Here is a 12,629-nt window from a genome sequence, read left to right as displayed (position 1 = left end):
AATTCCCTCATCCATGGATCTTCATCATCCATGTTTTCCCACTTAGAAGGTCTGGCATAGGTGGAGAGTCCTGGATCCGTGAAGGTGGTTTTCATCCCAGTCTATGGTTCAGGAGCTACTGCTGGCCTTCCCTCCCTGTGGACATGCCGGTGACGGGGTTCTCCATGTCTACTGGCTCTGTTCGGCCTAAGTGGCCGAAAATGTTGGAGAAGGTACCTCTAAGCCTGGATGCAACTAAAGGTGTAGGAAAGTTGGGAGAGGCTACATTTGTGAATGGAGCTTCCGATGCCCTTGGACCCAAGGGGTCTTGCATTACTTCTTCCAGACTCTTTGTTTTGTTAGAACTAGATAGAGTTTCTGGTCGGGGACCTACTAACGAGTGGAGGCTCAGGATCGCGAGCTTCCAGATTCCTAGCTAGGATAGAGGATGGTTTGAGCGTAGCTTGTAGCACTTTCTTCCAGCACGGGATCCTTTGGCAAAATCATTCTGGACCTCAACAGCATGTGGGATGCCTCTGGCTGAGCACACTTAGGCTGAACTAAGGTTCTTGAATTTTTTTAAAATTCTTTGGCTACCCCAGAGGTATCGTGACAGTCGGCAGGATAGATCTATAGTGACGATCGGAGGGATCCAGTATCACACCGAGCGGTGGGATACGAGTTTAGCAACGAGCAGCGGTATAAGCGTATAGAGATGGCAGTGGAGTAAGAGTGACCACGGGTGGCGGGATAGATGTATCGTGATGATCGGAGGGATAGATCTTGCCACGTGGTTGGTGGGAACATCTACAAGTGCTATCCCTGCAGGCATAGGGATACGATTAAGACAGCAGGCGACGGGATAGGGAATCGATAGGATCTTACCGACACGCTGGTCAGTGGTATAGCTATCGCGATGAGCGTGGGAATCGAAATGGTGATGATTGGAGGGATATGACTATGGCCAAGGGCGTGGGGGTGAGTTCATCGTGCCAGCGGCGGAGTAGCAAGATAGCAAAGGTTGGCGGGATGGCCCTAAAGCCATGGGTCAATGGCTGTCAGGTCGACAGGATAGTAACTTTGACATGCATTAAATCAAGGTGGTAGGTTAGGTCGTGGTTAGAAGTTACGTCGACAGGATAGCTCTATGGCACCAGGTCAACGTGGTTTGACCAACGAGATACAGCTAATGCACCGGTCGGTGGGATAGCTCTATGGCACCGACTCGGCGGGATAGGAAAACATAGTGTCACCGATTGATTTTTGATGATTCCTAACCACTAACAAGCTCTAACTTGAAGACTTGTGCAATGGGTAGATATCGAAGGGAAACAAGTGCAAATGCAAAAGCATACCTTTTCTCCCTAACAGCAGCGCCAAAAATGTTGTGGGTCTTGATGGTGACTCACGTGCCGTGGGGATGTTGAAGATATGCCGATGGAGCCTCCACTCCTAGCTACTCCTTGTGGGAGCAATGCATAGCACGAGTCGTCCGCAAGTGTCACTCGAGCAACCTCCGGATTGTTGCAATGTGTCCCCATGCGAGAAAGGGGGAAGAGGAAGAGGGGAGAGGAGGGGGAAGAAGGGAAGGAGAGGGAGAAGGGATGAGGAAGAAGAAGAGAAGAGGAGAGTGAAGGGGGATGGAGTGGCAGACACAAAGGCGCTACAATGGAAACAAGAGAACACCCAAAACACTCTCTTGGAAGAGAAGAGGGCGCTTGTATTCAAACTTGTGCAAACAACAATGAAGACCAAAGTCAACACTTTGGCCTTTTATACAAGTCACCTTTTGAAGGGAGGGCCAACCCTTTTCCTTTTTAGCACTCTCCTTCTCTTTACTACGCCAAGGCATATTACTATTCTTTCCATCTCTCCCTTCTGGCGGAAATAGCACTTGTGTTAACCATATTAAAGCACTTTCTTGGAATTAGGAGGTGGTCCTAACCAGTTTCCAAATAGTGCTTCTATTAGCCTCGCGCCTCCTAGGCTTAGGTGATTTGGGGCTCAAACTCCCTGAGCGCCCTCACGCCTTAAACCATTTGGGGCTCAAACCCCGTGAAAGCAGCTCAAAACCTAGAGTGGTGAGGCTAACTTCCGTGAGACACTCCACGGTAACCCTGCACGTTGCCTGGAATCCTTTGCTTCAGAATATTTAGGGATCAAACTCCCTGAGTTTGAGTTGTACTCCTTTCATGGCTATTTTCATTGGCGTGGCTATTTTCATGGACGTAGACCTAAAATACATTGCCTACACTCCTTGGTATTGGTGTAGCTGGAACATACAACTTGTGCCTAGAATCCTTGGACTTTGGGGATCAAACTCCCTGAGTTTGAGCTATACTCCTTCTGTGTGCACATTGCTTGCTATCACTGGCTTGTTCGTTGAAGTAGATCATGCGGCCTAATCACCTCTAATCACTAAATTACCCTGCATTTGGCAGCTGTACTCTGTGGATGTTAACAGGATTGACCTGCATCAGGTCCTCAAACATTTTAAAGCCTACATGATACAAGACCGCAAAATACTATTAGAGCAAGGTAAGAGGTTTTCCAAGTACAAAGACCAAAATGGGTATGACAATCCTATAAGAATGGTTAAGGACATAAACCTAGCCGGTCCAAGAGAGGACCCTAAGCAGGTTTGAGTCTAGTTCACATACCTGACAACCTAAATTTTGAGCAAGAATAGGCCTTGCTAGCCTTGTTGCATGAGTTCCAATATTTTTTTGTCTGGAAGTACACAGACATGAAGGGCATGCCGTCGAAAGTAGCGCAACATACCAGAAAGCCCATGGCACCTCGACCAAGTCAACTTATCTTTGCAAACAAACAACAAACCAAACTTGCAATCGTTCAATACAAGATCATCCTATTCACAGACTAGTGATATCCTATCGAGCCAAAGTATTCTTGCTGAAGCAATACATTGTCTTTAAGAAATCCATGCACGATCAACCAAACACATGACAATTCCAGGGTTCCAAATCATCTCGAGTGACGAAGGCTTGGGTATTGCCACTTGTTACAAAGAGCATCTTCGCCTTTCAAACAAAAAACTACTCCTTCAACCAAGGATGTGAATGCTTGCTATCAATATTTGACTCCCCCAACATTCAACAATTAGGAGTAATCAGTCCCAAAGTGCAACCACAAATACCCTACTTCAAATGCTACAGAGAACCCCTTGTGGACTAATCATGTCGACTCAAAAAATGGACCAACACATTAACTAGAGTGTAACGCCCTTCAAATAAAGGAAAAATTATGCCCTACGCCTTGCCTATATGTTCAGAATCCTTGCTATCAATATTTGACTCCCCCAACATTTAACAATTAGGAGTAATCACAAATACCCTGCTTCAAATGCTACGGAGAACCCGTTGTGGACCAATCATGTCGACTCAAAAAATGGACCAACACATTAACCAACATACACTCTAGAGTCTAACGCCCTTCAAATAAAGGAAAAATTATGCCCGACGCCTTGCCTATATGTTCAGAATCCTTCAGATCTCGTTGGAGTTTCGATGATGATACACATCCGTACAGCAGGAGATCCATGTCGTACACCTTTCTTCCTTCAACTGCGTGGACCGGGCGGAGATCTACACGCCGTCTGTCTGGCAACTCATATGCGCAGGCGATCAAGCCCTAACTCTCTGACAGCTTCCCCCGAGGAAAGTGGAACAGTGGTGGAGGAATGTTCGCATTCAGGTACTGTACGGCGTACTTTATTGTATTTTGCAACGGTCCAAATCGAGAAAATCCGGCTTAGATGTTTTCCGGTCTTCAATTAGGTAATTTAGTTATAAAGGAGGCCTGTCCTTGTTGTAAGTCTAGAGAAAAAAAAATTTCTGGCGACATTCGCTGTGGTCATTCTTTGCAGATAGATCAGGGACCGAGCGCTTATGGAAGCAGTATTTGACTGATCCCTTACAGTGGTGGGACAACCGAGAGAGCAAAGTAAGTGTGCGATGAGTCTAAACTGAATGATTGCACAGGTATATCTGTGTATTGGCTCGTTGATGAGTCTCTTTGTGAATCTCAACAACAGAGAAACCCAAGATCTCCAGATTTCAAGCATAAGCGCGCCAATGAGGCGCTATGGACAGACGGCTGGTGCAATCCAGATTGGGTCAAAGATATGCTTGAAAAAAAGCCCAAAGCATCCACTGGTCAGGCACACGATTGTGGCTTGGTGCAGGAGAGTGGCAAGGCCAGCTTCAGGTTTGGAGTAAAGGTGATCGCGTCTAAAGCACAAGAACTGCTTGAGAAAAGTGGCTGGGAAATGCTCAGCTTAGAGGAGGCACTCACGTCTATGGAACGGATGCCCCAGCTCCCTTCAGTTGAGAACCTTACATGTATCTTGCATAAGTGTAGAACAAAGAAAAATCTAGCGTATGCCAAGCGCTTGTATGCCTACATGTGCAAAAGTGGGCTGGAAGATCATAGATCTCTTGGGAACTACCTCGTCCCAATGTTTGTCCAAGTTGGAAGTATGTGCAATGCACAGCAGGTTTTTAACAAGTTGGTTGATCGAAATGTGTATTCTTGGACTTCTCTCATCACTGGTTATATTGAATGTGGGGATTCAATGTCTGCCCTCAACCTCTACCAGAAAATGCAAGAGGATTCTGTACACCCTAACAGGTATACCTTTGCGTCTGTACTGAAGGCTTGTGCCAGGCTGAAAGATGCAGAAAGAGGCCGAGAAATACACTTCGAGATAGCCAGAAATGGACTGGAAAGAGATGTTGTTGTTGGCAGTACATTGTTGGATATGTATGCCAAATGTGGCTCCCTTGCAGAAGCACAGAGTGCATTTGACAAGCTGCCTGTTCGAGACATAGTCTCGTGGACTGCATTAATCTCAGGATATGCTGAGCAGGGCCTTGGTAAGGAAGCTCTAAACTGTTTCAAACAAATGCAACTAGAGGGTCTCTCTCCAAATGCCATCACATTTGTTTGCACGTTGAGAGCTTGTGGTAGCATGGGAGCCATAGACAAGGGCCAAGAAATACATGCCCAGATCACCAAAAAGGGGCTGGAAAGAGATCCTTTTGTTGGCAGCACCTTGGTAGGTATGTATTCCAAATGTGGCTCGCTTGAAAAAGCACAGGATGCGTTTGACAAGCTGCCAATTCGAGATGTAGTCTCATGGACTGCACTCATTGCAGGATATGCTGAGTATGGGCTTGGTGAGGAAGCACTGAACTGTTTCGAGCAGATGCAACTCGAGGGTCTCTCTCCGGATTCTGTCACATTTGTTTGCAGTTTGAAAGCTTGTGGCAGTATAGGAGCTATTGACAAGGGTCGAGAAATACACGCAGAGATTGCCAGAAAGGGGCTGGAAATGGATCTTGTTGTTGGCAATACCTTGGTAGATATGTATACCAAATGTGGCTCGCTTGCAAAAGCACACGAAGTGTTTGACGAGCTGCGAGTTAGAGATGTAGTCTCATGGAATGCTCTGATGGCAGGATATGTGGAGCATGGGCATGGTGAGGAAGCTTTGAACTGTTTTGAGCAGATGCAATTGGAGGGTCTCTCTCCAGCAGCTGTCACATTTGTTTGCAGCTTGAAAGCTTGTGGCACTGTAGGAGCCATAGACAAGGGCCAAGAAATACACGCTGAGATAGCCAGAAAGGGTCTGGAAAGAGATTTTGTGCTTGGCAACACTTTGGTGGATATGTATGTCAAATGTGGCTTGCTTGCAGAAGCACAAGAAGCGTTTGACAAGCTGCCAGTTCGAGACGTAGTCTCTTGGACTGCACTAGTCGCAGGATATGCTGAGCAGGGGCTTAGCGAGGAAGCGCTGAACTGTTTTGAACAAATGCAATTGGAAGGTCTCTTTCCAAATGCTGTCACATTTGTTTGCAGCTTGAAAGCTTGTGGCAACATAGGAGCCATCAACAAGGCCAGAGAAATACATGCTGAGATTTCTAGAAAGGGGCTGGAAGGAGACCTTCTTGTTGGCGGCACCTTGGTGGATATGTATGCCCAATGTGGCTCACTTGCAGAAGCACAGGACGCGTTTCAGAAGCTGCCAGTCCCAAACGAGATCTCGTGGACTGCACTCATTGCAGGATATGCCCAGCAAGGAGAAAGTGAAATTGTTTTCCATATGCTTGAGAGAATGAGAGGAGAAGGGATAAAGCCAGACGGAGTCACATTCTGTATTGTTCTTACTGTCTGCAGTCACACAGGTCTAGTGGACCAGGGCCAGAAGTACTTTGAAGCCATGAGCAAAGACTATGGCATCACTCCAACTGTTGAGCATCACATTGGCGTGGTTGATCTCCTTGGCCGTGCTGGACAATTAGATGAGGCGGTGGTGATGGTGAAGAAGATGTCTTTCCATTCTAATCTTGTGATGTGGCATACAGTGTTGGGTGCTTGTCAAAAGTGGGGTAATGTGGAGCTTGGAAGACTGGCCTTCGAACATGCAGTCCAATTGGATGAAAAGGCTGCTGCAGCTTATGTGTTAATGTCTAACATCTGTGCAGATGCTCGCATGCAGGAGGATGAGAAGAAAGTTGAGGCATTGAGTGAGATAACACACATGAAAGAAGCCACGATAGAGTAGGTGGACCAAGAGTGCATTCGTTCTTGATGGGGGGATACAAGACATTCCCGAAGCAGAAATCTAAATGCCAAGGAAGGGTATGCTCGACATTTGCACTAGTTGGCACGAGACATATCCATTGACTCAATGAAAGATCTGGGCAGAATGAGAAGCTAACTATCATGTGTGCCTTGATTATTACACCCAAGTGGACAACGATATGTGGTGTCAAAAGTCTTTTGGTTTAAAATTGGTTATCTTGTGGCGGGCCGGTGAACTAGTCTTGTTAGAGATGCAAACCGATTTTATGTCTTGCAGGAGGAAAGTGTGCTTGTGGGAACTGTTGGTGATGCTAAGTGCATTTACAATGGCTAATGTGCCTCTTTTTCCAAATGTTTTTACTAGAATGATGGAAGCCACAATAATCAACTAGGTGTGATTCACAAGCCATAGGTTTAGTGGAAGCAGGACTTGCTTGAGCATCCAAATTGGATTGTATTGAATGTTATATAGTAGGGCCCATGTTGTGATTGGGCCCCGTATTTATACAATATCAAGCTAGACTAAGTTTCCACATGTAGATGAGATTGTACATGTGGTAGTTCATAGGCCCCCCAACATCAAATCCCTCATATTTATCATCGGGAATTAGAGATTCTTACATACGAGTCAAAAGTACACTGCTAGATGAAGATGCTCCAAACACAAGGTAGCATCTTAGAAGGGGTTGAGTTGCATGTGTGATCTCCTTATTGAAATGTTTTCAACGTCAGATACATTTGACAAAGGTTTCTACCATTCAACTAACTAGTCAATACGAGTTTGTGTATTAATAAAGGTCAAATTCACAATCATGAGCATGATGCAAGCCAAAGGTGAGTATACCCCTACATAGTCAAACTAATAGATTTAATTGATGTGAGAGTGCTCTGTTACAAATGGGGCACAACCCAATAAGCTTGAGCGTGTCAGTCCTAAGAAAATTAAGGGATTTAGGGAATCAAGTGGTGTGAAGCCCCCTAGCAACAACTCAACATTTGTAGCGTAGTAGTTCCCAGTGCACAATCAATACCCAATTGACATTGCTTATGCATGTGGTAGTGCCACCTTAGCATGACAATGTTGCCACACCATTACTACACAATCAACAATTGGCGTTTTAGCATATGCATGTAGCCTTTATCTATTTCTTCCCCATCGCTCAACATGCATCAAGCTCACTAAGAAGGTATCACATGGCTTGTCCCACCAATAGATGCATGTTGCACATTGATGCCATATCATTTACTTTTGCTATGCTTTATTTTAAAACAACCCTATGTCAACTAGATTCAGTGTCAGTCCGGCTAGCGAACATGTTAGTCCGAAGATCAAACTCCACAAAAGCCAATTGTACAATCAACGTGGGCATCCTCTTCACAATGACCTTTGATTTGTTTAAAGTGGCAAGGGGACAAATGAGTTTACTTCTTGATGTGTGAAATACACCCGAATTCAAGTGACCATATCTTGATCATTTGACATCAATTTGGAAGCAACTTGCACTCTGTTTTCACACAATAAAATCACATGCCATGCATGTCATTTTGATGCCAATGTGGCTAGCTTTTATACATTCATACTCGGCCATCCATGCATCTATCGATACTTCTTTTTCAGCATATACATCCATACCAATGCAGTTTCACTAACATCTTCAAGCTATCATATGTCACACTTATAAATCCATTTTGGCTATTTTTCGCATGGTAAAAGCATAACCCTTGTAACAAATTTTGGAAACACTTGTAATTTACCTAGCCTACTTTTTTAATCGTTTTCATCTTTGGCTTCATGAGCCTCTTTTGTTCAATGAAAGCATTAGTCTTTGGCACGCACATGCTTGAAATCACCAATTTAACATTAGTGTGATTAAACATGGAAAGGAACTATAATAGTAGCTAGTTGGGACTAGCTACATCAGGAATACTCAACTAGTAGTAGTAGTAGAAGACTGTCTATAAAGTTAGCTCCAATAGATGTCTCTGACAACAATAGTCGAGTCAAAGAAGAGGCATATGCAAGCCATGTCATGGTGCAATAAGCGCAGAAGATCTTAAGAGCTTGAGTGAGAATTGCAAAGAGGGATCATGAGACCATGCAATGGAGTAGAGGAGAGGCATAAATAGCCACCATGACCGTATAGCGGATTGAAGACCTTGGGCAGTGGGGCTATGGAATCATCTAGCAGCATCTAAAGAAAACTTGCAATGATTGGGCTATGGGAGAAGCACTAGAGTGACTGGTAGTAGGAGCTACAACAAGAGCTCATGGAGCTGTTAAAGAAGAGGAATCTTGTTTGAAGAAGAGAACCCATGACTTGTGAAGAGAGTTCTAGAGGTTGAAGAAAAAAGATGGGTATAAGTAGCTTTAAAGTAAAGAAGCATGGAGAAGGTTTTAGAGAGATTGCGACCATAAGCTTGGAGAAGCTTGAAGAAGTGGAAACTTCAAGTGTAAGGAGCTTACAAGAGAAGCTTGGAGAACCTTGAACTGCAAGGAGCTTCAAGGACGTACAAAAGAGGAGGAAGAAGGTTGCAAAAGACAACGTGAAGGTGGAGAAAGGAGAAGGAACTCGGTGGCATCAACATGAATGTGCGTAAAAGACAAAATTTCATCCTAAAGTTCAAAAACCTAGGGCACCTCCATAAGGCAAGGCATTTATTACCTTATCATTAACATCTTCCCTTTATATCTCACATGGGCTTGTGTGGCCCACTGGTAATTTCCTCAACTATTGCATAGTCCTAAAGACCACCAAAGGTAAGTTTCCAACTTTGAAGGCACTTGATTTTTAAACTTATCGGATGATTTTAAAAGTCAATCCCCTTAGCTCGAGAATTTCAACTTCGATGTCCCTCAATGTTCAAACTCGCTAGGTATTTTGAAATTAAGGCGGTTTTTTCATAAAAGGCATAAATTTTTAGCGGGGCATAACTTTTTGCTCTGAACTCCAAATACAAAGCTTTTGAACTCGATCAAATAGTACACTTTTTCTTCAAGGTTCTTTGCTCGATTGACTTTTAAGAAACTTGGTGGTAGTAGAGGACTGATTGTTAAATGTGCACAAGAGCACTTCAAATGCTTGATTTATCATCAAGATGAAATCAGTATGGTGACATTTTGCATGCCAGAAACTGTGCTATTTGATGGGTTTAACTTCTACATTTGGAATTCCAAACATATAGACATCTTTTAGCATGTAGAAAGAATATAATTCTGACTAATTGATGTTGGAAAGGTCACCTCCCCATCTGTAAGCCCCCAAATGAGGAGAGCGTGGGGGAGGGAGACCTAGGGCAGGATGTGCCCAAAGAGAGATTACCTGGATGTGTGGATCTGGGACAGATCTGGAGCATTCATGGTTGGTGGGGTATCCCAAGGATGAAAGGTTGCATCAGGAGTAGCTCATGTGCAGGAAGATGGCGAGGACACTGTCTTGGATCAGGCCTGGCATGAGGCACTCAGTGGACTGCAGCAGGACCCTATGAAAGGCACGCTGACATCAGCATGTGTACGGAGCAAGGTACAAAGCTGTACGGATCTGTACGGGCTGCTGCAGGGCAGTGTACGGAAGAGGTACGGCCAGGACAAGGCGCCGGCAAAGGACTGCAGCAAGGCGCAGTATAGTGGGGGTCTATGGGCAGGTATACAGCCTGCAGCAGGGTCTCCAGCAGCAGAAAAGGGGAGCCTAGCAGCAGCCCAAAAAGGGCCTGGCTAGGGCCCTTATATAGGGCTGGTTGGGCTGAGCCAACCAGGTCGGTTGGGCCAGCCAACCTGGTGTGTCCAGTCGGCCCAGTCAGGGCAGACTGGTCGGGTTTTTTGACAGGCCTTGGGGCCTATAAAAGCAGAGGCTCTTGGCCTCATTCTATATCCAATATCCAGCAGAAAGTGGAGCAGACAGGAGCAACCAGGAGCCACTCCCTTGGGCCTCACACTAGGGGTGAAGGAGAGTTGAGGTGAGCTGCAGACTGAGTTCCTAGAGGCTGGACCTTGGCTGTCTTCTAGGGCAGCAAGGTGTTGTGATCATCATACCTTGTGGAGCAGCCATTCACAAGCAGGTTGGAGCAGTGGAACAGGGACCTGTGTGCTGCAGACAAAGCTTGGCAGGGGCTGCCCACATAGGCTGATTCACAGGCAGTAAGGTGGAGAAGAACACACTGGATGGAAAGTCTACAGACGCTCGAGGTGGAGCACGCGGGCTCGAGTCTAGAGATAGCCAGCAGATAGGAGAAGTACCTTGTGGTAAGATCAGAGGACCACACCATTGGTGGGACTCTGGATCTATCTCTTCTGTATTGTGTCCATAGTTTTGGACGGAAATATATTATTTTGGTGGTTTCTCTATCTGGCTGGTTCATTGTCTATTGATGAGTCTACACATCTATTGAATGCACATAAGTAAAGAAGTTTGTGATTCCACACCCACACCACACACTGTGTGAGCTCTTGGGCATTACTATAAGTCTTCCGCTGCGTGTACCCTCTGTTGGGTAAATTTCTAACATGGTATCAGAGCCCAAGTAGGAGGCTCACAGGTGTACTATGACCAAGGAGTTACTGGAGCATCTTCATCGACGTGTTGGCATTGGGCCGAGATGTGTCGGTGAGAGGGGGTGTTGGAAAGGTCACCTCCCCATCTGTAAGCCCCCAAATGAGGAGAGCGTGGGGGAGGGAGACCTAGGGCAGGATGTGCCCAAGGAGAGATTACCTGGATGTGTGGATCTGGGACAGATCTGGAGCATTCATGGTTGGTGGGGTATCCCAAGGATGAAAGGTTGCATCAGGAGTAGCTCATGTGCAGGAAGATGGCGGGGACACAGTGTCTTGGATCAGGCCTGGCATGAGGCACTCAGTGGACTGCAGCAGGACCCTATGAAAGGCGCGCTGACATCAGCATGTGTACGGAGCAGGGTACAAAGCTGTACGGATCTGTACGGGCTGCTGCAGGGCAGTGTACGGAAGAGGTACGGCCAGGACAAGGCGCCGGCAAAGGACTGCAGCAAGGCGCAGTATAGTGGGGGTCTATGGGCAGGTATACAGCCTGCAGCAGGGTCTCCAGCAGCAGAAAAGGGGAGCCTAGCAGCAGCCCAAAAAGGGCCTGGCTAGGGCCCTTATGTAGGGCTGGTTGGGCTGAGCCAACCAGGTCGGTTGGGCTGAGCCAACCAGGTCGGTTGGGCTGAGCCAACCAGGTCGGTTGGGCCAGCCAACCTGGTCTGTCCAGTCGGCCCAGTCAGGGCAGACTGGTCGGGTTTTTTAACAGGCCTTGGGGCCTATGAAAGCAGAGGCTCTTGGCCTCATTCTATATCCAACATCCAGCAGAAAGTGGAGCAGACAGGAGCAGCCAGGAGCTACTCCCTTGGGCCTCACACTAGGGGTGAAGGAGAGTTGAAGGTGAGCTGCAGACTGAGTTCCTAGAGGCTGGACCTTGGCTGTCTTCTAGGGCAGCAAGGTGTTGTGATCATCATACCTTGTGGAGCAGCCATTCACAAGCAGGTTGGAGCAGTGGAACAGGGACCTGTGTGCTGCAGACAAAGCTTGGCAGGGGCTGCCCACCTAGGCTGATTCACAGGCAGTAAGGTGGAGAAGAACACACTGGACGGAAAGTCTACAGACGCTCGAGGTGGAGCACGCGGGCTCGAGTCTAGAGATAGCCAGCAGATAGGAGAAGTACCTTGTGGTAAGATCAGAGGACCACACCGTTGGTGGGACTCTGGATCTATCTCTTCTGTATTGTGTCCATAGTTTTGGACGGAAATATATTATTTTGGTGGTTTCTCTATCTGGCTGGTTCATTGTCTATTGATGAGTCTGCACAATTATTGAATGCACATAAGTAAAGAAGTTTGTGATTCCACACCCACACCGCACACTGTGTGAGCTCTTGGGCATTACTATAAGTCTTCCGCTGCGTGTACCCTCTGTTGGGTAAATTTCTAACAATTGATGCATTTGACACAAGCATTTTAATGTTATGCACCACGTTGATGTCCATTTATGAGGTCAAGGCATTGGTCCTTAAACATATAGTTATTAAATCTTTTGAATA

At 46.2% G+C, this 12,629-nt stretch overlaps 1 protein-coding gene across 2 annotated transcripts; it reads left to right on the top strand.

The window, feature by feature from the left end:
* Positions 1–3,387: 3,387 nt before the first annotated feature.
* On the top strand, positions 3,388–7,259 carry LOC147904199 (pentatricopeptide repeat-containing protein At2g33680-like). Of its 2 annotated transcripts, XM_087385282.1 has the most exons (3): positions 3,388–3,693; positions 3,866–3,942; positions 4,034–7,259. In XM_087385282.1, the coding sequence occupies exons 1-3, from the start codon at positions 3,507–3,509 to the stop codon at positions 6,563–6,565; spliced, it is 2,796 nt and encodes a 931-aa protein (XP_087241408.1). In that variant the 5' UTR covers positions 3,388–3,506; the 3' UTR covers positions 6,566–7,259. The 2 variants fall into 2 exon arrangements, with proteins under 2 accessions (XP_087241408.1, XP_087241412.1); XM_087385286.1 differs by lacking the exon at positions 3,866–3,942 and having other exon boundaries at positions 3,981–7,259.
* The last annotated feature ends 5,370 nt before the right edge of the window (positions 7,260–12,629 follow it).

This window comes from Dipteris shenzhenensis, chromosome 2 (assembly GCF_047967505.1).
Source record: "Dipteris shenzhenensis isolate YYH24624 ecotype China chromosome 2, Dip_SZ_1.0, whole genome shotgun sequence".
NCBI classification, from domain to species: Eukaryota; Viridiplantae; Streptophyta; class Polypodiopsida; order Gleicheniales; family Dipteridaceae; genus Dipteris; species Dipteris shenzhenensis.
The sequence above is the reverse complement of the archived record's forward strand: the minus strand, read 5'-3'. Positions and strand labels throughout refer to the sequence as shown.

Coding starts and splice junctions, on each gene's coding strand:
- LOC147904199 (XM_087385282.1), top strand. CDS start 3,507: ATGATGATACACATCCGTACAGCAGGAGATCCATGTCGTACACCTTTC. Junction 3,694..3,865: donor GGAGGAATGTTCGCATTCAG/GTACTGTACGGC, acceptor CATTCTTTGCAG/ATAGATCAGGGACCGAGCGC. Junction 3,943..4,033: donor GGGACAACCGAGAGAGCAAA/GTAAGTGTGCGA, acceptor TCTCAACAACAG/AGAAACCCAAGATCTCCAGA.